The sequence below is a fragment of the Callithrix jacchus genome, chromosome 12 (genome assembly GCF_049354715.1).
Source record: "Callithrix jacchus isolate 240 chromosome 12, calJac240_pri, whole genome shotgun sequence".
Lineage (NCBI taxonomy): Eukaryota > Metazoa > Chordata > Mammalia > Primates > Cebidae > Callithrix > Callithrix jacchus.
In genome coordinates, this window is record NC_133513.1 from 58,018,392 (window position 1) to 58,043,189 (window position 24,798).

Here is a 24,798-nt window from a genome sequence, read left to right on the forward strand (position 1 = left end):
GCATGGTAGCGGGCATCTGTAATCCCAGCTACTTGGGAGACTGAGGCAGGGAGAATTGCTTGAACCCGGAGGTGGAGGTTGCAGTGAGCTGAGATGGTGTCGCTGCACTCCAGCCTGGGTGACGAGAGCGAGACTCCATCTCAAAAAAAAGAAAAAAAAAATGAAATTCTTAACACCGTTGTCCTGGCAGTAATGAGTAAGTTTTAACTCTACTACTACACTTTTCATGAGCGATCTGCCCCTGGGACCCAAACACCTCCCATTAAGCCTCACCTTAGGTGTTGAGGATCCAATTTCACCATGAGATTTGGAGAGTCAAATACCCAGATTACAGCAGGAGTCATACAACATGTGACCTTTTGTGTCTGGCTTCTTTTACTTAGCATAATGTTTTTAAGATTCATCGTGGTGTTGTGGCATGTATCAGAATTTCATTCTTTTTTTTTTTTTTGAGATGGAGTCTTGCTCTTGTCACGCAGGCTGGAGTGCAGTGACACGATCTCAGCTCACTGCAACCTCCACCTCCCAGGTTCAAGCAATTCTCCTTGCCTCAGCCTCCCGAGTAGCTGGGATTACAGATGCCCACCACCACACCTGGCTAATTTATATATTTTTAGTAGAGACAGGATTTCACCATATTGGCCAGGTTGGTTTTGAACTCTTGATGTCAGGTGATCTGCCTGCCTCAGCCTCCCAAAGTGCCAGAATTACAGGCAAGAGCCACTGCGCCCAGCCAGAATTTCATTCCTTTATTGTAGCTGAATAATATTCCACTGTGTGTATATACCACAGTTTTTTTATCCATTCATCTGTTGATGGACGTTTGGGTTATTTCCATCTTTTGGCTATTGTGAGTAGTGCTTCTGGAACCATGCATATACATGTATTTGAGTTTCTTTTTCAATTCTCTTGGGAATACACCTAGGAGTAGAATTGCTGGGTCGTATGGTAATTCTATGTTTAACTTTTTGAGGAACTGCCAAACTGTTTTTCACAGTGGCTGAGTCATTTTACCTTCCTAGCAACAATGTATGAGGGTTCCAATTTCTACATATCCTCGCCAGCACTTGTCATTTTCCATTATTTTGATTATAGATAGTTTAGTTGAGTGTGAAATGGTACCTTATAGTGGTTTTGATTTGCATTTCCCTAAGTGACTAATGATGCTCATGTGCTTGTTATCCAGTTCTGTTTGTTAGCCACTTGTATTTCTTCTTTGGAGAAAGGTCTGTTGAAGTCCTTTTCCTGTTTTTTTTTTTTTTTTTGAGACAGAGTCTCACTTTGTCGCCCAGACTGGAGTGTAATGGTGTGATCTTGGCTCACTGCAACCTCCGCTTCCCGGGTTTAAGCAATTCTTCTGTCTCAGACTCCTGAGTAGCTGGGATTACGGGTGCCTGCCACCATACCCAGCTAATTTTTATATTTTTCTTGGAGATGGGGTTTCACCATGTTGGTCTGGCTGGTCTTGAACTCCTGACATCAAGTCATCCGCCTGCCACAGCCTCCCAAAATGCTGGGATTACAGGCGTGAACCACCGTGCCTGGTGCCTTTTCCCATTTTAAAATTAGGTTCAACTGGGTTCTGTGGCTCACGCCCATAATCCCAGCTATGCGGGAGGCTGAGGCAGGAGGATCGCTTGAGCTCAGGAGTTTGAGGTTACAGTGAACTGTGATTATGCCACTGCAGTCCAGCCCGGGTGACAGAGCAAGACCCAGTTTCTTAAAAAATAAAAAAAATTAGATTATCTTAAGGGCTAATATCTGAATCTACAAAAAAACTTAAACAAATTTACAAGAGAAAAACAACCCATCAAAAAGTGGACAAATGTCTTCAAAAGAAGACATTTATGCAGCCATCAAACATACAAAAAAAAGCTCATCACCACTGGTCATTAGAGAAATGCAACTCAAAACCACATTGAGATACCATCTTACACCAGTTAGAATGGCAGTCATTAAAAAGTCAGGAAACAACAGATAATAGAGAGGAAGTGGAGAAACAGAAACACTTTTACACTGTTGGAGGGAGTGTAAATTAGTTCAACCATTGTGGAAGACAGTGTGGCGATTCCTCAAGGACCTGGAACTAGAAATACCATCTGACCCAGCAATACCATTTGGGTATATACCCAAAGGATTATAAATAATTCTACTATAAAGACACATGCACATGTATGTTTATTGTGGCACTGTTGACAATAGCAAAGACTTGGAACCAACCCAAATGCCCATCAAATATAGATTGACACATACATACCATGGAATATAATGCAGCCATCAAAAAGGATGAGTTCATGTCTTTTGCAGGGACATGGATGAAGCTGGAAACCATCATTCTCAGCAAAGTAACGCAAGAACAGAAAACCAAACACCGAATGTTCTCACTCATAAGCGGGAGTTGAACCATGAGAACCCATGGACACAGGGAGGAGAATATCACACACTGGGGCCTGTTGGGGGTGGGAGACTAGGGTGGGACAGCATTAGGAGAAATACCTAATGTAGATGATGGGTTGATGGGGTGCAGCAAACTACCATGGCACGTGTATACCTATGTAACAAACCTGTATGTTCTGCACATGTACCCAGAACATTATAATAACAAAAAATTACATTGTCTTTTCGTTGTTGAGTTGGAAGAATTCTTTATATATTCTGGATACTAGACCTTTATCAGATAAATTACTTGCAAATATTTCTGCCATTCTGTAGTTTTCACTTTCCTGATAGTGTCCTATGATGCACAAAAGTTTTTTAATTTGATGAAGTCCAGTTTATTTTTTTCTTTTGTCATTCATATTTTTGGTGTCATATCTGAGAATCCATTGCCAAATTCCAGGTCATGATTCATTTTGTGTTAATTTGTGTATATGGTAGGAGGTAGTAGTCTATCTTCATTCTTTTGCATGTGGGTATTTTATTGTTCCAGCATTATTTATTGAGGAGACTTTCTCTACTGAATGGTCTTGGCACTTATGGAAAATCACTTGGCTGTAGATGTGTTGGTTTATTTCTGGGGACTCAGTTTTATTCTTGCCATTTGCCTTGGTATGGGCTGAGTTTCTTGTTTTTCTTCCTTTGATAAAGGATCATGGGGTTGACAGCAGCATTTTCCAGAATCCTAAAAAGCTTCATCTAACTATTGGGATGTTGGTCCTTTTGAGTGAGGAGGAGATCCAGCAGACATGTGAGATGCTGCAGCAGTGTAAAGAGGAATTCATTAAGTGAGTATCCTCAGGGATGGGAATGGGTGGTCTACCTGGGCTGGCATCTTTTTGGTATTACAGACTTATTTTTGAACTAGAGGCCGAATCACATGGGAAGGACTCATGTGATTTCATGGAGCCCACTCAGGTAATCCAGGATAACCTGTCATGTCAGATTCCTTAACCTTAATCATATCTACAAAAGTCTTTTTGCCATGTAAGATAGCATATTTATAAATTCCAGAGAGTGGGACATCATCTTTGGGGGTCATTATCCTATCATAGTAACTCAAACATTGTAACATGATTCTCTAGGAAAATCTTCATTATATTTCAGAAACACTGACTTAAAAAAAAGAAAAGCTAATAATTTTATTTGATTCATCGAGAATTTAAAAAAATTTAAACTTTTTATATAAAATTTTTTTTTTTGGTAGGGATGGGGTCTTGCTCTGTTGCCTAGGGTGGTCTCAAACTTCTGGTCTCAAGCAACCCTCCTGCCTCGGCCACTGCCTGGCTGGGCATGGCAGGAGTGAGCTGCCATGCCTAGCCAGTTCAGCAAGGATACTAGAAACAGTCTAAGCAATCTGTTTTGACTCAGGGAAAGCATTACTATTCTGAGGGCAGAGTTGTTATCCTTTCTTACTGTAAAATTTTAATTTATACATACGTCTGACATAACAGCTTTATTTCAAAGAACCATATCTTCCCCTGTTTACCTTTACTTTCTTCCTTTTATGTTAGATTTACAGGAGAGAAATTTGAAAGCCAATTCACTCAAATAGTTCTTTTATTTCATTATTGCAGGCAGGCCCCATGCTATTCTAATATGGCCTTGTAGAAATGGCTTACCTGGTTCATTGGGTAGAACAAGGTAAAAGGATCTACAGTTTTTCTCTAGTTATGTTGTATGTGAAACTGTGTAGTATAAACACTTTATGGGCCTGTTATCCTTTTCCACAAATTGTTTCAAAGACAAGATGTTTTTCTTGAGCAAGTTCATAAGCTGATAAGATTTGCAATCTGACTATCTTTTCTACATCTCAGAGAGCAAAGAACACTTCTTGTCTTATTCTTTGCTCAGTAATGGACATATCTGTTTTCTCTAGATCTTACCTAAAATTCAAAATAATTTTGTGTTTGTCATTAGTTACTTGCCGTTTTCCTTGTATAAAGGAAAATGTGATGCTTTATTTTACAAAGCAGAGCAGTTTTGCCTGGTTTGAGGATCAGTTCTGATACTTGAACTTACTCCCAGTTTACTTTTTGCTAAACTAAACTGAAGGCTGCTGAGTTTCTTGGGTGCCATTGGGATAATCCTAAGAAAAAATTTAAAGGTAGAGAAAATATTTGTTTAGAGAAGTATTTGTTCTTCTTACCTTATGAAAATCGAGTCACAGGTTTTTAATCACTGAAGCTTTATCCTAAGCTATGTGAAGATTTAGCTGGGTTCTTCCCTTTTATGTCTCTTGGTGCCTTTTGTGCCTGAATGCCAAATCTGAGCCCTTTAAGCATGTCAGAGTTACTGTGCCTGGGGAATAAAGAGCGATCTTAATAGTTCCTCAGAATTTTTGACATGACTGTATGAAAACAGTAATTGTAGTTTTTCAAATTCAGCAAAGCTTTTGAAATAGGACAAAGTTACCCTGCCAAAAATCTGCAGTGCATGCAAAATTTTGTTTAAAGATGCTCTTTTTAAAAAGCTGGGAAGATGTGAAACCAGCAAGTAAAATAAAGCAAGCTTCCCCAACCTTCTTCTCCTAATTTCCCTCGTCACATGCATTTGTTTAAAAAGTGAAAAGTAAGAAGTGCAAAATTGATTTACTTCTGAGAAGAGACTACTTCTTAAAAAAAACAAAAAGGAGGGCCGGGCGCGGTGGCTCAAGCCTGTAATCCCAGCACTTTGGGAGGCCGAGGCGGGTGGATCACGAGGTCAAGAGATTGAGACCATCCTGGTCAAAATGGTCAAACCCCGTCTCTACTAAAGATACAAAAAATCAGCTGGGCGTGGTGGCGCGTGCCTGTAGTCCCAGCTACCCAGGAGGCTGAGGCAGGAGAATTGCCTGAACCCAGGAGGCGGAGGTTGCAGTGAGCCGAGATCGCGCCATTGCACTCCATCCTGGGTAACAAGAGCGAAACTCCGTCTCAAAAAAAAAAAAAAACAAAAAAGGTACTTCTATTAAAGCTCTGGTAAGTCAGTTAGTCAAATTGAATCATCTAATTTTTTCTTACTGTTTGACCTTAATCTTTGTACTTGTGACTTAGAAAAAATGTCAGTAAATAATGGCATTTCTAACCTGAACCTTTTATGGTGTAGTGATGCCAAATTAAAACATGAAAAGGAAAACCCTGAAAAATGAATAGATCTGTACATAGTATGCTGTAGTTTAATTTGATGGTTTTTAAAATTGGAGTATTAAAGTAAATGTGGCTATATTGGAATTTGATTAAAACTGTGGTGCTATATTAAGGAAATGAGTAGTTGAGTATTTATTTATTTTTTGTTATACTTTAAGTTCTGGGGTACATATGTAGATTGTGCAAGATTGTTACATAAGTATACACATGCCATGGAGGTTTGCTGCATCCATCCCCCTGTCACCTACGTTGGGTATTTCTCCTAATGTTATCCCTCCGCAATTTCCTCACCCCCTGCTATCCCTTTCCTAGCCTCCCCGCCCCTCAACAGACCCCATTCTCAGCAAACTGACACAAGAACAGAAAACCAAACACCGCATGTTCTCACTCATAAGTGGGTTTTGAACAATGAGTAGTTGAATGTTTGTTTTAAATTTTGGGGTAGTGTTTTAATTTGAAGGATGTGATGAGACCAAAAACAGGATTTTTATTTCAATTTTTCAGTGAAAGGCTCATGTAGCTCTATAGATTGTGAATTAATTATTCAGTGTTTAGTAAATTCAGATGCTCCGGCTGTGTCCCTGGTGACTTTTCTTTGTGAGATGTAGGACACAGACCATGTACTCACTCTGAGTCTGGAGTCTGACACATGTGCAGCTCTTCAGTCCCAGCAGCACCCTCCTGTGCCTCAGTGTTCCCAGCAGGCCTGACGTCAAACCAGAAAAGTTTAAAAGGGACTAGAAAGAAAAGAGAAAATACCCATGAGCAAACATTAATGCCTAATTATTGCCTCACATGTCATCAGTTGGAAAGTAATTTGCTTACCAGTGTCCCAGATGTAATTGTTTGGCCACCAAGACAAAGAGTATTTATTGGGCAAACCATTGGATTTCTATCCTGCTTTTTAATCTCCCTCTTGATAAGCTTTAGGGGTAGGTTGAAAGAGTGTGTTTCTGCTCATAAAGCAGGCTTTGGATCCTGTTTCATTGTATCTTTTTTAATTTTTTTTTTTTATTCTTGGTACCCCATCTAATTCCAACTTTTGTTTTAAGGCAGTGCCACATTTTAACTTAGTGCCAATATAGCATGTGTATTATGCTGTTCTTGCATTATTGCTATAAAGAAATACCCGAGGCCGGGCGCGGTGGCTCAAGCCTGTAATCCCAGCACTTTGGGAGGCCGAGGCGGGTGGATCACGAGGTCAAGAGATCGAGACCATCCTGGTCAACATGGTGAAACCCCGTCTCTACTAAAAATTACAAAAAATGAGCTGGGCACGGTGGTGCGTGCCTGTAATCCCAGCTACTCAGGAGGATTGCCTGAACCCAGGGGGCGGAGGTTGCGGTGAGCCGAGAATGCGCCATTGCACTCCAGCCTGGGTAACAAGAGCGTAACTCTGTCTCAAAAAAAAAAAAAAAAAAAAAAAAAGAAATACCCGAGACTGGGTAGCTTATGAAGAAAGGAGGCATAATTGGCTTATGAAGGAGCATGCTCGACTTCTAGGGAGGCCTCAGGAAGCTTCAATTATGGCAGAAGGTGAAGGGGATCAGGCATGTCACATGGCAAAAGCAGGAACAAGCAACAGAGAGTGGCGGTGGAGGTGCCACACACTGAAACAACTGGATTTTGTGTCAACTCAGAGTGAGAGCTCATTTATCACCAAGGGAATGACCCAAGCCATTGACAAGAGATCTGCCCCCATGATCCCTACACCTCCCACTAGGCCCCACGTCCAACATTAGGGGTTACAATTCAACAGGAGATTTGGGCAGGGACAGTTACCCACACTATTTAATATATCAGCATGTGACCACATTCTTCTCAAAATTGTCCAGAACAGCTTCCCCCTTAAAACATCTATTAAACGTTTACCAGAGATTTATTGAACACCCATTTTGTATAAGGCATGGTGTCAGGTTTTGAGGCTATAGATGTGGATAAGATAGAGAAAGTGCCTATCTTCCTGGGGGTTGGAGAAGGCTGTGCAGTGAGCTGATTTTTAATTGGGTTTCAGCATGGCGCAACAAGGCCTTTTCTGATTGCAGCACAGATTTCTTTAATAAGGAGTTCAGGAAGAAAACAGAATGGTGGAGCTTTTCTTAACACAAGGGGAATACATGTTAATTTTAGGAAAGCCAGGAATTACAGATAAACAAAAATAAAATATCACTTGTAATCTTACCACTTAAAAATAATTACCATTAATATTTTGGATGCATATATGTATGTTTTTCCTTTGAGGTATAATTTACTTACAGTAAAAATGCACAGCTCTGATGTGTAGTTGATGAGCTTTGACAAATGTCTGTACCTATGCATCCTCACCCCAGTCAAGACATGGAACACTGCCATTACCCCTGAGGCTCCCTCATGCCTTTTTCCAGCGAATTCACTTCTCCTAGAAGCAATCTGTCTGGTTGTTTTTCTGTTAATATTCAGCTTGGTCAGTGAGTTCAGGTGCGGTTATCATAACTATTATTTATAGAGCTCCTCTTTAAAGAGGTCTCTTTATATTTCCCCTAGCCTTTTGCCCAAGTTTCAGCAGCCATGGGTGATCATTGTCAAGATCCATTAATTTATCAAGGGTTGCAAGGATCTAATTTCATTGTTCCTTCTGCATTTATTAGTTTTGGAGTTCTTCTGTAAAGGAGAACTTTGCTTTATCAACAGTTACACAAGTTTACGTGTAACTGAATTTATAATTGTTTACTTAGGATGGGCTCCTGGAAATGGAATTCCTTGGGGAAAGGGTGTTTATTGATGAAGTCTTCTCGTAAATACTGACATATTGCTCTTAAAGATGTGATATCAGGCTGGGCACAGTGGCTCATGCCTGTAGTCGCAGCACTTTGGGAAGCTGAGGTGGGAGGATCACCTGAGTTCAAGACCACTCTGGCAAATATGGTGACACCCCATTTCTACTAAAAATACAAAAATTAGCTGGGTGTGGTGGTGTGCACCTGTAATCCCAGCTACTCAGGAGGCTGAGGCAGGAGAATCACTTGAACCCAGGAGGCGGAGGTTGCAGTGAGCCGAAGAGATCATGCCATTGCACTTTATCCTGGGCAACGAGCAAAACTCTGTCTCAAAACAACAAAAAAAAGTAAGTAAAAATGTGTTATTAGTATACACCTCCTCCTTTGGTATATGAGTGAAATGCTCTTCGTAACTTGTAGAAATAGTAGAGATGGGGCCCTGAGAGATGAGCCAACATAGTAAATGTCTTTATGGATCAGAACTGTCATCACTTGGCTTTCTCTGTGAGACAGTGCTAATAAACTGGTATTGGGATAAATATGGTGTGACATTGGAAATAGTTTCCAGTGTTTTCCAATTTGCCTGCATTGAAAATTTATTAATTTTGAAATTAGAAGGGGAATTAGATAATGTTAGGGAAAAACACTAAGTTTTTGCACATATGTAAGTAACATACATATTTAACTATGTATATTAACCATGTTTCAAAATGTAATAGCCCTCTTAGCTTAAACAGTTATAAATACCTTAATGTTTTCTTCTTTGCAGTGACATTTCTGGGGGTAAACCCCTAGAAGTGGAGATGGCAGGGATAGAATACATGAATGATGATCCTGGCATGGTGGATGTTCTTTACGCCAAAGTCCATATGAAAGATGGCTCCAACAGGTATATTTCTGGAATGCTTCTTTGTTTTAATTGAGAGGTACCTAAAAGCATCCTTGCAAGTTTGATTCATTTTGATTCCTTTTGAGTTCTTATTGTAAAGAACATTTTAATTCCTTTTCTTCTCTCTCTCTCTTTTTCAAATAGTAAGTTAATCTCTTGAAAGAGGAATTTGTTGTAGGAAAAAGTATCAGACTTTTACTCTGATATTTAGGATGGGTGTCTTACTATGCCCAGGCTGATCTCAGCCTCCTGGGATCCAGGGATCCTTCTGCTGGGACTACAGGTAGCTGGGACTACAGGCAGCGCACCCTGAACCAGGCTAGTCTGGTAGCCACTGAGTTACTTGGATAATGGGTATTGATAGCAACGATCTAGTTTTTGTAGGACTCACTGGTTCCTTTGTGTTTTCCAGGATAAGAGGCAGGAAGGATGGTATTTTTGAATACAAGTTTCAAACGTGATGCAGTGCAGTTATAGTGAATAGCAGGACAAAATGAGGATGAAAACTTTACCAATTTCATAGGGTTATTAATCTTAATTTTGGCTGCAGTGGCTTATGCCTGTAATTCTAACACTTTGAAAGGCAGAGGTGAGTGGATCGCTTGAGCCCAGGAGTACAAGACTAGCCTGGGCAACAGAGTGATCTATTTCTACCAAGAAAACCCCCCAAAAAAAACAAAATTAGCCAGGCACGATGGCATACGCCTGTAGTCTCAGCTGCTCAAGAGGCTGAGGTGGAAGGATCACCTGAGCCTGAGGAGGTCAAGGCTACAGTGAGCCACGCTCACACCACTGCACTCCAGCCTGGGCGACAGAGTGAGACTTTGTCTCAAAAAAAAAAAAAAAAAAAAAAAATTACATAAAATGCTTGAAAAAGTGCTCGGCACAGATTAATATTGTCAAAGCATCAGAAAATGCTTACTCTTTTGAATTTTTGTTATTACCACACCTACATCCTTCCTAGGAATTCTCAGTCTGCAGTCAAGGCGATTTCTAAGGCTGGCCTTGGCATCCAGAGACATTTCCAATGTTAATGTCATTTATTAGTTGAATCAAAGCCTTTGGTGAACAGAGAAGCCCCACATGCATTAGAAATTTGTTTTTGTGTGGTCTTTTTATTTAGGGCAGGGTGGAAGAAGGTTCACACGGAGCCAGAAACCTTCTAGAGAAAATCTGATTCTCTAGGCAGGCTTCCACATTTATTTGCTTTCCTACAGGGTTTCTTATAAGGTTTCTCTTATCTTAATTTGAATCGATAATCTCAATGGCGTCTTATCTTGGTTCATTTGGAAGCAAGTTTTAGCGGGAAGGGAGGCAAAATGGTATAGAATGGTATAGGAGCTATTTTCGTGTGTGTTCTGTGCCAGATTTTTCTTTTCCTCAATACCTGGCATGTGCCTAAAGAGCCTTCTAATGACCTACCTTGAAAACCAGGAGCACGTTATTACTTTATAGGAGATCACATACTAGGATATCCCAAAATATTTCTGCCAGGTTGAAATTTGATATCTGGATCATTTACTTTGTGTTCTAACTATCCAAATGCCTTCACAGTACTGTAGAACTACAGTGTACTGTGCATAGGGTAGATTATTTTTGAACTTTGTGAACAGAAACAATGGATCATCTAAGATGGCAATTCACAAACGTTTTGGTCTCATGGTTTCATAATTCTTAAAAAGTATTGAGAACCTCAAAGAATTTTTGTTTTACGTTAAGTTGTATCTGTCAATATTTACCTGATGAGAAATTAAAACTGAGAAATTTACTTGTTTATTCATTAAAAATAATACTTCTTGTTTATATAACATTTTTTTAAATGAAAAGCAACTAACTGTATTTTCCAACCCCAAAATTGAGTGAGAAGATAGGCATGGTTTTACATATTTGTGAATCTCTTTAATAGAAGACAGCTGGTTTCTCATAGCTGCTTCTGCATTCAGCCTATTGTGATATGTTGTTTTGGTTGAAGTATATGAGGAAATCCAGCCTCACAGATACAGGTATGTAGTTGGAAAAGTGAGGAGTACATTAATGGTCTTTCTAGATAATTGTGGATATTTTGTACTACTCTGAATTTGACAAGTCAACTAGTTGTTGTTGTTGTTGTTGTTTTGAGGTGGAGTCTCGCTCTGTTGCCCAGGCTGGAGTGCAGTGGCGCAGTCTTGGCTCACTGCCACCTCTGACTCCCTGCTTCAAGCGATTCTCCTGCCTCAGCCTTCTAAGTAACTGGGATTATAGGCATGTGCCACCATGCCCAGCTAATTTTTTGTACTTTTAGTAGAGACAGGGTTTCACCATGTGGGCCAGGATGGTCTTGATCTCCTGACCTTGTGATCTGCCCGCCTCTGCCTCCCAAAGTGCTGGAATTATAGGCATGAGCCACTCTGCTCAGCCTTTTTAAAGAAAGATTAGTTGCGCTGTGGAATCCGAACCTGTATTAGTGAACATTCATACTCTGTTAGATTAAAATCCATTGGTCTGTTATACATTTTTACTGGATCTTTAAGCCACGCACAGTTTTCTAACATGGGTCATTTAGAAAATACCGGTTCACTGAGTTACACAGATTTCTCAAATCACATTTCATTTTGCAATATTTAAAATATGTTAATATCACTACCAATTTCATAAAAATTTTTAAGCATTGGGAAGTTGTCAAACTCATGGTGGCAGATATACATTTTCCATAATTCTAATTTTTACTTGAAAGCTCAAATTTTAATATTGGTACCAAATACTGACAATTATTTTCCTTCATATTCTCTTTTGAGAAAATGTCTGCCAAATAGCCAGGTCTGAATAACCATAATTTGTCTGTGGATCTTTCAAGTAAAGATGTTGTTCCATGGATCAAGACTAGTTCAACTCACAATTTAGGCAGCTCACAAGTGCATTTTTTAGACAGCCATCTACTTAGGTATATGGACCAAGTACTTTATTTGTTTATTTTTCTTTATTTTCTTTTATGTTTTGTATTTCTTTTTCCAAAAGGAACAGAGCTTGAACAGGTGTTTTATACATACTGCCAGTTTCATCGCATAGGATATTAAAAGACGTGCACTCAGGGACTGAGATTTAATAAAATTGATCATTTTTACTGCTTTATCAAGATTAAATGAAACTTAAAACTGTACAAATATATAGTGAAGAATATACTACTACTAGCACAGTTTGACGCTGTTACTGTAATTCATGCTATGGTCCCAGCAGCCTTACCTACCATTGCTTTTGCACCAGTGCAAATGTCATCCTAGTGAAAAAGACAAATAATGTCATATAAAGAGTTTTGACCTAGGGACTCCCTGAAAGAGTTTCAGGGACCTTCTGAGAGCCAAGGATTACACTGTAAGAACCACTGGTCTGAGTAACATTTTATCTCTAACATTTTAGATTGCAGTTTCTATGGAATTATTACTAACTTTGGTTAGCGTTTACTCTTGCCTGGCATGGTGCTTAGATTGTATTATTTCCATTTAGTCTTTTTAACATCTATGTAAGATAAATACTGTTTTTATGCCCATTTGGTAGATCAGGGAAGTTCAGAGAGCTTAAGTAGGGTTAGTTGAGTAGGATAGACTATGTTCCAATTTTTGTTCTTAAAGTAGGGTGTAAAATTTAACTTAAAATGTATTATTTTAGGCTGGGTACAGTAGTTCACGCCTGTAATTCCAGCATTTGGGGAGGCCAAAGTAGGTAGATCACCTGAGGTCAGGAGTTCGAGATCAGCCTGGCTAACGTGGCGAAACCCTGTCTCTACTAAAAATACAAAAATTAGCTAGGTGTGGTGGCTCATGCCTGTAATTGCAGCTACTCAGGAGGCTGAGGCAGGAGAATTGCTTGAACTCTGGAGGTGGAGGTTGCAGTGAGTCAAGATCGTGCCACTGCTCTCCAGCCTGGGTGACAGAGCAAAACTCTGTCTCAAAAAAAAAAAAAAAAAATCTTGTGAAAATGTGAAATATGCACTGAATCCACTAGTATAATCAACCAAGAATATTTTTGGATAATTCTTACCTCTTACTGCTCTAGTTTCTCTTTTCCACTGTCTATTCCTCTTCCCGAGAATAGCCACATTTGTATTATTTCAAAAAGATTTGTAAATTCCCCTTTCAAAATTTAGGATGTCTAAGGGACTTACTCACTTAATTAATTTCATGAAAAAACTATTCAAGTGCCTCCTTTGTGCAAGATATTTTGCAAAACAGTACAGATGAACACAGAAGCTAGTAACAAACACATGGTCCTGTTTTTAAGGACCATTCAATCCTTTTCTTTCTGTGAAAAGACAGCTCAATACAAGCTGTGTGTAACAAAGTACATGTTGTAATAAAAACACAAGCACTCAACGTTTTTGGTATGCTTTCATATATAATGTTTAAAATCAAAGATTTTCTTAAATGACTGAATGTGAAATGCCTGACCTTTAAAAGGATGGAACCACTTAGATTAGATTTGTTCTCTGGAATCAGAGAGCTGGGACAGTGAACTTACTAATGCATCCTCGGTTTGGTTTGGTAAAGTGTGACTGGTAAGGAATTTGTTTAAGGAAGCTTTTACATTAGCTAGTAGTCAGCTGTTGGGACTTACATACTGAATGCTGTGGCTGTTCTGTCTGTTACTGTCTCAACCCTTCACCCTTGTCCCTCTCAAAAGATTTGTTTCTCACGTTTTACTAAGAACATGAAGCTACTGCCTCAGCTTCCTCCTTTTCCTATCATAGTTCACCTATTTTCATCTCTGCTATCCCACTCAATTTTCTTGTTTTTCTGAAAACATTTGCTCTGATGAGACTAATCCCTTATTCTTCTGACCCCATTTCTTCTTATCTTCTCAAAGACCTGGCACCTTCAGTTATTCTGCCTGGCATGGCCTTTCTAGTCCCCTTTTCCCAGGCATTCTTTGAATGCCTAGGATATACAGGCAGTAGACCCTAGAGTTTCTGTCATCCACAAGAGGCAGATGGCATCCATTAGGATTCACTAGGGTGAGGCTGTGATTGAGATGCCAGGGCTGCAGGGAAGGGCAGCACAACTCTGCCCAGGGATGGGCAAATCTCCTAAAGGAGGGCTTCAGGAAGTAGGTTTCTTTGCTGAATAAGGAGTTTGCAGACTAAAGGAGTACTTTTTTAGGAAATGGGACTAAAGAGCAAATGCAAAGTCACAGAGGCAGGAAAGCACATTATTTTCCAATAGAATGTGTGGGATGGGAATGGGGTAAGGTGGGAGATGAGGCTGCAGAGTAGGCAGGGGTTAGATCTAGAAGCGCTGTTATATGCCATCTGAAGGAAGGTGGCTTTCTGTTGGTCATTTGTTTATTCAACAAAAATTTATTGAAAGCCTACTGTTTCCCAGGCACTATGTTAGAGTCTGAGTATAGAGTAATGAATAAAGCCGGACACAGCCATTGCTCCAGCATAGTTTACAGACAAGTGGGGAAAACCAGACATTAACAAATATCACATGAATATATTAATGTGATTGCAAAGTAGGATAAAGACTAAACAAGGGAAAAAACGATGCTCTGTAACAGAGGGCAACTATTATGGAAATTTAGGGAAGAGCACAGTCAAAGCCTCTCTACGGAATTGATGTTAAACTGAGATCTACAGGAGTTGGAGTTTGCAGGCTGAGAGTAGTGAAAAGGATTTTTCCAGCTTTTAGGCAAACAGAAGAGCAGAACAAAAGTCCCAAGGCAAGAAAAAGCCTAGCAAACTCCAGATATATAGGTGGGTCATGGGGAGTAGGAGAGTGACACAGATGGCGACTTGAAGAAATTAGAGGGGCTTGGCTTAAGGTAGACAGCAGATAAGAGGAAAAAGATTAAATGCAAGCAGAATACATAAAAAGAAGTCCACATCAAGGTAGATCATAATGGAACTACAGATCACTAAAGGCAAAGAAAAGATCTTAAAAGAAGCCACCTACAAAGGATTGGCAATTATGACGACAGCAGATTTCTCAATAGCAACAGCAGAAGCCAAAAGACAGTGGAATAATATTTTCTAAATGTTAAGAGAAGACAACCGGGAACCTGGAATTGTGTACTCAGGAAAAAATAAAATAAAAGATTTAAACAACAAAGATGAAATAAAGACTTCCAGAGATGAGCAAAAGCTGAGAGAATTTACCATTGTGAGATATTCACAGTAAAGGAACCTCTAAAGGGTCTATTTCAGGAAAAGGAAAATGAATCCAGAAAGTCTGAGATGTAAGGAGACTAGTATGAGATGCAGAAAGCAATGGTGAACAAATGAGACAGTCTATACAAAATAGTGATTTTATATTTAAGGGGGTATTTAAAAATGATGGAACTAAAATATCTACTAACAGCATGTAAATCAGGACTAAGGGGAATTCTAGAATTAAAGTGTTCTAGAGAGGTTTTTTTGGTAAATTTCAGGGGAGTGGTAGGATATTAAGATATAATTAACTTTAGACTTTGAAAAGCTAAATGTACATAGTAAAAATTTAAAAATAAGTCAAAATAGTATAAATTACAAACAAGTAGAGACAGAAAAAGGGGGACAAACATAAATTCAATCCAAAAAGGGGCAAGAAGCATAGGAAAAAGTGGAATGAGCAGAAATTAAGAACTAAGGTGGTGGGAAGAAATCCAGGCATATAATAATTATAACATATGTTAATGAAATAAACTCAGCAGTTAAGAAAAGATATTACAAGATTAGATATAAATAAAATTAAGTTATATGCTTTTAATAAGTGACATGTCTACATAAGGTTGAAATAGTACAAAGGAAAAAAATATAAAAGGCAAATACCAAAAGAATGTTGGCATAACAGAATTAATATCAAACATGATAAACTTAAATAAACAATGCATTATTAGCAATAGAGAAGGCTATTACATATGATAAAGGGTTCGTTTTACCAGGAAGATGTAACCATTCTAAACTTGTATGAGCCTAATAAAACAGCCTCAAAGTAGATTAAGTGAAATTTGTATAATTAATTTTTTATTAGGGAAAAACTGAGAAATCCTTCCTCATAGGAGGAGATTGCAACCTATTTCTCAATTATTGGTAGGTCAAGCAGATGTAAAGTCAGTAAACATACAGAATATTTTAACCATGAACAAGTTTCATCTAATAGTCATCTTTGGAATTATATGCCCAGTGATTACAGAATTTATATTCTTTTCAGTAGAACAGTAGAAAAAATTGATTACATACTGGATCTTAAAGTAAGGCTTAATAGATTTTAATGAGCTGGTATCTTACATATTATACTTTCTAATCAGAGATAAAACAAGGTTACCTGCAGTTACCAAGTTATTAGGAAATAATAAGAGAGTTTGAGGCATGGCGGCATGCATCTGTAACCCCAGCTACTTGAGAGACTGAGACTTGAGGATTGCTTGAGCCCAGGGGTTTAGGCCAGTCTGAGCAACAGCAAGACCCTATCTCTTAAAAAGAAAAAGGAAGAATGAGTTTTAAAATGACAAAATGGTCATTACTGGCAGATAAATACCATTCTAAGAATACTTTTAAAAGCTTTAAAATTGTAAATCAGTAAGAATACTAATAAATAGTTAGACAAAAGATAAATATCCAAAAATAAATCGTTTAGTACCTACAAAGTACCAGGCATTGTACCAGACACCATAAGGGATACAAAAATGGGTAAAATGCCCCTTATCTTAGGGAGCTTAAATCTATTCAATAATTCATCTGTTACAAGGAAGGCTAATTTTAGAAGTACAAGAAAACTAGGTAGATGTTTGATAAAAGACACGAGGTCACTGCTGGTAAAAGTATAAATTAATATAAGCTTTCTAGAAAGCATATTGGCTGTTTACTCCTAGAGTTTTATTTTATATTTCTTAGACTTGTTGATTCTTTCTGTAGGAATTTATCCAATGGAATTAATCAGAAGTATGGACAAATATCTATATGAAGATCCTGATTACAATATTGTATATAACAGTAAATACTGGCAGCAGTCTAAATAGTCATCAAAATAATATTGGTGGAAAATAAACTATAGAACATCTGTAGAATAGAGAGTACTGTGGGTTGACTAAGCATTACATCTTAGGAAAATGTTCACTGTATGTTATTATGTGTTAAAAAGAGATTACAAAACAATTTGCACACTGACTTTCCCCATCTCAAAAGTGGGAAGAGACAGCAATAGAAAAATAAGTAAGTTAGTCTGGATACATAAACAATTTACCAGTCATTATTTCTGGATAGCAAGTAATTTTTTTCTTTAAGCTTGTCTTTGATATATATCTATATATACACACACACACACATACATATAATATCAGACAAGCTAAAAGAAAGACATATATGTATTTATTATTAATATTTTTTAACAATTTGGTGTTATACTTGGTCAGGTCCAGGTGAGTAGTAATTAGTATGTGCTTGTAAGTGGTAGAATTATGGCTTGACCCAGCTCTTTTTGACTGTAAAACCTGTGCTTATGGGACAGAAAGAGGACATTAAAAGTAAGTGGAGGCGGGGCGCAGTGGCTCACACCTGTAATCCCAGCACTTTGGGAGGCCGAGGCGGGTGGATCAAGAGATCGAGACCATCCTGGTCAACATGGTGAAACCCTGTCGCTACTAAAAATACAAAAAATTAGCTGGACATGGTGGTGCGCACCTGTAGTCCCAGCTACTCAGGAGGCTGAGGCAGGAGAATTGCCTGAATCCAGAAGGCGGAGGTTGTGGTGAGCCAAGATTGCGCCATTGCACTCCAGCCTGGGTAACAAGAGCGAAACTCTGTCTCAAAAAAAAAAAGTAAGTGGATATAGTGTACTCTTTTGAGATGTTAGGTGAAAAGATGAGAGAGGTATATATGTGTGTATTAAATTCCACAGTGATGTAGCCCGGCATCACTATACATAGTTTGCTATCTTCCTTTCACAGCCAAGCTTCTTTTTACATTGTTTTGCCTGTAAAAATAAAATCTTACAGATAGGTGAAGTGAAAGTTAAACAGCTCTCTTCTCCCTGCTCTGACTCTCAAGTTTTTCTCCCCAGAGAAAATACTGAGAGTTATTGTCCATGCATATCATTTTACATAAATTGATCACGTTACACATATATTTCTGTAGTTCATTCTTGTGAATATAACCTAGACATTACTTTTATGTCAGTGACTATAGATATTATGAAACACTACTACATCAGTCCAAGTGATAGCTTATGTACCATAGGACTTTCCTTAAAAATCTTGCATCATTTCATGTCATCTTTTGAATTCATAATCCTCAGTCTATCATTCAAGATCTTCCATATGACACCATCTTAGTACTTCAGCTTTATCTCCCCCTATCTTATCCCTGCCCTGGGCCCCAGCCTGCTTCATTACTGGTTGATGATCTTTTGTGTCTTTATTAATATTGTTTGTTGTGACTGAAATTTCCCTTATATTACTCATCTTTGTGTCCAAATGCTATTTCTCTTTCCTCTTTTTTTTTTTTTTTTGAGGAAGGGAGGGATGAAGGAAGGGAGGAAGGGGGGAGGGAGGGAGGGAAGGGAAGGAAGGAATTCAATCAATGAGAGAGACATTGCCGACCTGGATCTAGAGGTTTACAAGTTGATTTCTTCTTTTTTTGAGTGAAGGAAAGAAGAAAAAAAATGAGTAAAGGAGAGGAAGAAAGAGGAAGAGAAAGAGGGAGAGTGAGTGGAAATATATTGCTTTATTCTTAAAAAAAATGGGTATTAATAATGGCCAATCAATGTTTCATTTAAACCTATGAGTACGTGTGATGTGGTATTGACTAGAATGTTTATTTTGTGTATTTGAAGTGGAGAGCTCTATAAATATTTATTAAGTTTACTTGTTCCGGATCTGAGTTCGAGTCCTTGATATCCTTATTAATTTTCTGTCTCATTGTGTCTAAGTCTCTATGTATCTGGGTGTTAGGATCGTTAGCTCTTGTTGTTGCATTGATCCTTTCACCACTATATCTTTGTTGCTTTAAAATCTATTTTATCCGCTACGAGAATTGCAACTCCTGCTATTTATTTATTATTTATTTATTTATTTATTTATTTTTACTCTCCATTTGGTTGGTAAATCTTTCTCCATCCCTTTGTTTTGGGTCTTTGTGTATCCTTGCCTGTGAAACGGGTCTGGATGTAACATGCCGTTGGGTTTTGGCTGTGTCTTTTGATTGGAGGATTTAGTCGATTTAAATTTAGGGTTCTCTTTCCTCTTGCCATCCTTTCTTCTGTTTCCTAAATAGACTATAAGATTCTTAGGGGCAGGGAGTATGTATTATTCAGCTGCCTTTCATAATGCATGACATAGTAGATGTTTGAAGAATGTTTGTTATTTATTTATTCAACTGATATACAAAAATGCATTGAGTGCAGTTAGCTTCTTATCCTAAGCCCATCCTCCTTGTAACCTGTTCTGATCCTAACCCCACTATAATCTCTTCCACTTTTAAATTACCCAAAGCACTCTGTATTGCTGTTATTACCAAAATCTACTTTATAGTCTCATATAAAAAATAATAAAAATTGTATCTTAGTAGATTGTAGATTTTTAATAAGAAGGACCATCTTTGCTTAGTTTTTATTCTTTTTTTCATACATAATACCTTGGACCATTATAGTTTTATTCTCGTAGTCACTAACATAATGTCTGTGCACGGTGAGCACTCAGGAAGCATTTTTTTTTTTCAGACAGAGTCTCACTTTGTCGCCAGGTGCCAGGCTGGAGTGCAGTGGCGCAATCTCGGCTCACTGCAATCTCCGCCTCCTGGATTCAAGCAATTCTCCTGCCTCAGCCTCCCAAGTAGCTGGGACTACAGGCGCACACCACCATGCCCAGCTAATTTTTGTATTTTTTAGTAGAGGCGGGGTTTTACCATGTTGGTTAGGATGTTCTTGATCTCTTGACCTTGTGATTCACCTGCCTTCACCTCCCAAAGTGCTGGGATTACAGGCGTGAGCTACCACGCCTGGCCTCAGAAGCATTAATTGGATGAAGCTGAATTAAATTGGGAGGAAAAGTTCAAACAAAAGTCTGAAATTTGCACTTTCTAGGGAGTCAGTGATCATTCTGCAGCACAAACTCCTTATCTGTAAAGATGGTCCTGGAATGCTTGAGCTTGGTAGCATTGCAGGGCTTTGAACTAAGAGCTTAGATTTAATGTATTAATAACTGCCTTCTGTTTTCAAATCCAGAACACTAGCTAAGTGATAAAGCTGCATAAGAAAAATTCATTTCCTTTTTCGTAGCAACCCTGTGTTATTTTTAATTTGCTTATTAGGAAGCAAAGGCATAGAGAAGTTTTGTGACTTATTTATAAACAGGAAAGGATCAATAAAGTAAGGATTGAAATAATACACTGTTAGAAATACAGTGACGCATTGTCAACCTGAAGTTGAGTGATTATGTCCAAGTGCCCTTAAGTTCTCTTAACAGAATTCCAAAATATTTACTGTCTATGAATTCATTCATGAATGCATGTGAAAATTGTTGAACACTGATTATGTGCCAGTCAGGCATTAGTTTAGGTGCAGAGATAAAACAGTGAATAAGACAAAGAGCCGGCCTTCATGGAGTGCACAGTCAACTGAAAACAGAACAGGCTGGGCACAGCGGCTCACACCTGTAATCTCAGCACTTTGGGAGGCCGAGGCGGGCAGATCACCTGAGGTCAGGAGTTTGAGATCAGCCTGGCCAACATGGCGAAACCCCATCTCTGGTAAAAACACAAAAATTGGCTAGGTATGGTGGCGGGTTCCTGTAATCCCAGCTACTTGGCAGGCTGAGGCATGAGAATTGCTTGAACCTGGGAGGCAGAGGTTGCAGTGAGCCCAGATCACACCACTGCACTCCAGACTGGGTGACAGAGTGATTCTGTCTCAAAAAAAAAAAAGAAAGAAAGAAAAGAAAAAGGAAATAGGACAGGCTGCCTGTAGACTTGTATTCTGGTTCCTCTGTCACTGAATGAGCAACTGAACCTCTCTGCATTATTTCCTCTTGTGTAAAAGAGGTTACACTAGAACTGGTTTTTGTTTTTTTTTTTTTTTTTTTTGAGATGGGGTTTTGCTCTTGTTGCCTAGGCTGGAGTGCAGTGCCGTGATCTTGGCTAACTGCAACCTCTGCCTCCCGGGTTCAAGTGATTCTCCTGCCTCAGACTCCTGATTTAGCTGGGATTGCAGGCATGTGCCACCATGTCTGGCTAATTTTGTATTTTTAGTAGAGACAGGATTTTTCCATGTTGGTCAGGCTGGTCTTGAATTCTCAACCTCGGGTGATTGGTCTGCCTCGGCCTCCCAAAGTGCTACTCTAGAACGCTGAGCCTGGCTACACTAGAACTTTTTAAAGGACATTGGTTTCTTCAAAGTTTTGAGTCTGTAAATTGTCAGAAATCCTAGTTTTCCAAAAAGACAAAGGTGGGAACTAATTTCTTTCATGTAGTCTGTTTAGTTTACTTACTCCGGTATTTCATGCTCAGTGTTTCATGTTCAGTTCTTTACAGCTGAACTCTTTGTCTACTTTTTTTTCTTTAAGAGAAGAAGGAAACTGAGGAATTATTCAATTGTGATTTGTAATCGAGGTGCAGTTTGTGGTGCATGGTTATGTTCAGATCTAAGTTACGATATTTAGAAGTATGGTTCAGCCAGGCTTTGTGGCTCATGCCTGTAATCCCAGAATTTTGGGAGACTAGCCTGGTCAACGTGGTGAAATCCCATCTCGACTAAAAATACAAAATTAGCTGGAGCTGGTGGTAGTGGTGCCCGCTGGTAATCCCAGCTACTTGTGAGTCTGAGGCAGGAGAATCGCTTGAGCCTGGGAGGTGGAGGGTTGTGGTGAGCTGAGATCATGCCACTGCACTATAGTCTAGCAAGAGAATGAGACCCTGTCTCCAAAAAAAAAAAGGAAGAAGAATAAATATTATATTATATTATGGTTCTGCGATGGTGTTAGTCAGAAACTTAAAACCAGTTTATCTGAAATTTTTTTCTGATTACATAACATCACCTGTAGATACACACTTAACACAAAAAGGTTAAGTGTTTATCTGTGCATGGTGAGGTTATGTTTTCCTTTTTATGCTTTTCTGAACTTTGCATATTTTCTATAATGAGTTTGTACTATTTTTATAATTGGGGAAAGAGATTAAGATAACTATAGGGCTGGGCGCGGTGGCTCACGCCTGTAATCCCAGCACTTTGGGAGGCTGAGGCGGGTGGATCATGAGGTCAAGAGATCGAGACCATCCTGGTCAACATGGTGAAACCCTGTCTCTACTAAAAATACAAAAAATTAGCTGGGCATGGTGGTGCGTGCCTGTAATCCCAGCTACTCAGGAGGCTGAGGCAGGAGAATTGCCTGAACCCAGGAGGCAGAGGTTGCGGTGAGCTGAGATCGTGCCATTGCACTCCAGTCTGTCCAGTCTGGGTAACAAGAGCAAAACTCTGTCTCAAAAAAAAAAAGATAACTATATAAGGAAGTACAATATCTCTCTTAACTGGCTTCCATGCTTTTAGTTTTTCCTTGTGTTTCTTGCTTCCTAAAAATCGTCATTGGTGGCCTGGCATGGTGGCTCGCACCTGTCATCCCAGCACTTTGGGAGGCTAAGGAGGGAAGATCACTTGAGGCCAGGAGTTCAAGACTTATGCAATATAGCGATACCCCATCTCTACAAAAAGTTTTTAAAAAAATAGCTGGGCATGGTGGCATGTACTTGTAGTCCCAGCAACTCAGCAGGCTGAGGCAGAAAGATAGCTTCAGCCCAGGAGTTCAAGGCTGCAGTGAGCTGTGATTGTGCCACTTCACTCTAGCCTAGGCAACAAAGTGAGATCATGTCTCTTAAAAAAAGAAAAACAGGCCAGGCGCGGTGGCTCAAGCCTGTAATCCCAGCACTTTGGGAGGCCAAGGCGGGTGGACCACGAGGTCAAGAGATCGAAATCATTCTGGTCAACATGGTGAAACCCCGTCTCTACTAAAAATACAAAAAATTAGCTGGGCATGGTGGCGCGTGCCTGTAATCTCAGCTACTCAGGAGGCTGAGGCAGGAGAATTGCCTGAACCCAGGAGGTGGAGGTTGCCGTGAGACGAGATCGTGCCATTGCACTCCAGCCTGGGTAAAAAGAGCGAAACTCCATCTCAAAAAAAAGAAAAAGAAAAACAGGCTGGGCACAGTGGCTCACGCCTGTAATCCCAGTACTTTGGGAGGCCAAGGCAGGCAGATCATGAGGTCAGGAGATCAAAACCATCCTGGTCAACATGGTGAAATCCTGTCTGTACTAAAAATACAAAATATTAGCCGGGTGTGGTGGCATGCACCTGTAATCTCAGCTACTCAGGAGGCTGAGGCAGGAGAACCACTTGAACCCGGGAGGTGGAGGTTACAGTCAGCCAAGATTGCACCACTGTACTCCAGCCTGGGCAACAGAGTGAGACTCTGTCTCAAAACAACAACAACAACAACAATAAAAAACAATCCTTGGTTTCCTGTGGCCTACCAAATAAGAGTCCAATCCTGCCTGACCCCTAGGATCTTCACAGCTTGGCTTCAGCCTGCCTTTCCATTTCATTGCTGCCCTTCTCTTTATTCATATTTTCTCCAGTTTTTGAATGTATTGTGTTCTTTGATATTCAATCTCTCAGTTGCTCAGAACAAAAATTCTTTTAGAATCAGCTTCACTTCTTTGACTCCCTTATACCAGGGAAGCTCATTTCTCACCACTTTCAGTGCCACAGTCCCAGCCACCTGGGTGGTTGCCACAGCCTCCTAACTGACTTCCTGCTTCTGTCCTGCTTCCACTGCTGTCAGTCCTCCACAGAGCAGCCAGATCATGTCAGTCTTCTGCCAGACACCCTCTAGAAGCTCCTCACTTCACTCAGAGTAACTACTGAAGGCCTTCCATGGGCATGAGAGCTTCGGGTAACCTGGTCACGCCTCTCCGACCTCATCACTTCTCTTTCTAGTTTCACCCCGGATACTGGTATCCTTTCTGTTCCTCAGTTGTACTTAGCATATACCCATCTCAGATATTATTTCCTCATCCTTGTAAGTTGTCTTTGCTGGTTCCTTCTCTGCTCCCTACATAGAAGCGTTTCAAAGGGCACTGTCTGTAGCTGTCTTCCTGGCTTATTCTGAATATGCCCTCCCGCCCCTGCGACTGCATCTATCCCATGCTTTTGACAACTGTTGCTACACTGACAACTCCCAAATCTGTCATTTGCCTAGATTTTCTCCTGAGTTCCTGGCCTGTATTTCCATCTCTCTTGCATCCTGTGCCACATATGCAAAATCCTGCACAATATTAACCTCCTCCCCAAGATAACACAGCAGGACAATAAGCAGTTGCTTCCCCACAGCCTCCTGCCTTGGTTGATGAGCCACCTGGTCATTTAGGGCAACACTTGAGAGTCATTCTCAACCACTTCCTCTCCCATAACACAGCCAGGTCCAAATGGGCACCAGCTTCTCTCTCACATAGCTCTTGTGAACCCATTCCTTTGTCTCAGTTCTCACTGCCCCACCATAATTTAGTCAGTGTGTTCAATATTGGTTTCCCTGGACCACATTGGAAGAAGAAGGAATTGTCTTGAGCCACACATAAAATACACTAACACTAATGATAGC

The 24,798-nt window shown here is 39.6% G+C and overlaps 1 protein-coding gene across 6 annotated transcripts in view; it reads left to right on the forward strand.

Moving 5' to 3' along the window:
* Positions 1-24,798, forward strand: part of ASCC1 (activating signal cointegrator 1 complex subunit 1) — a 176,816-nt gene that overhangs the window by 105,935 nt on the left and 46,083 nt on the right. For all 6 annotated transcript variants that reach the window (XR_004731955.3, XM_078345628.1, XM_054242939.2 and 3 more), the window contains 2 exons: positions 3,088-3,224; positions 9,090-9,209. Coding sequence is in view for 5 of the 6 variants with exons in the window: in XM_078345628.1 (XP_078201754.1) it covers positions 3,088-3,224; positions 9,090-9,209 (257 nt within the window). In the remaining variant the exon portion in view is untranslated. The remainder of the gene's footprint in view (positions 1-3,087; positions 3,225-9,089; positions 9,210-24,798) is intronic.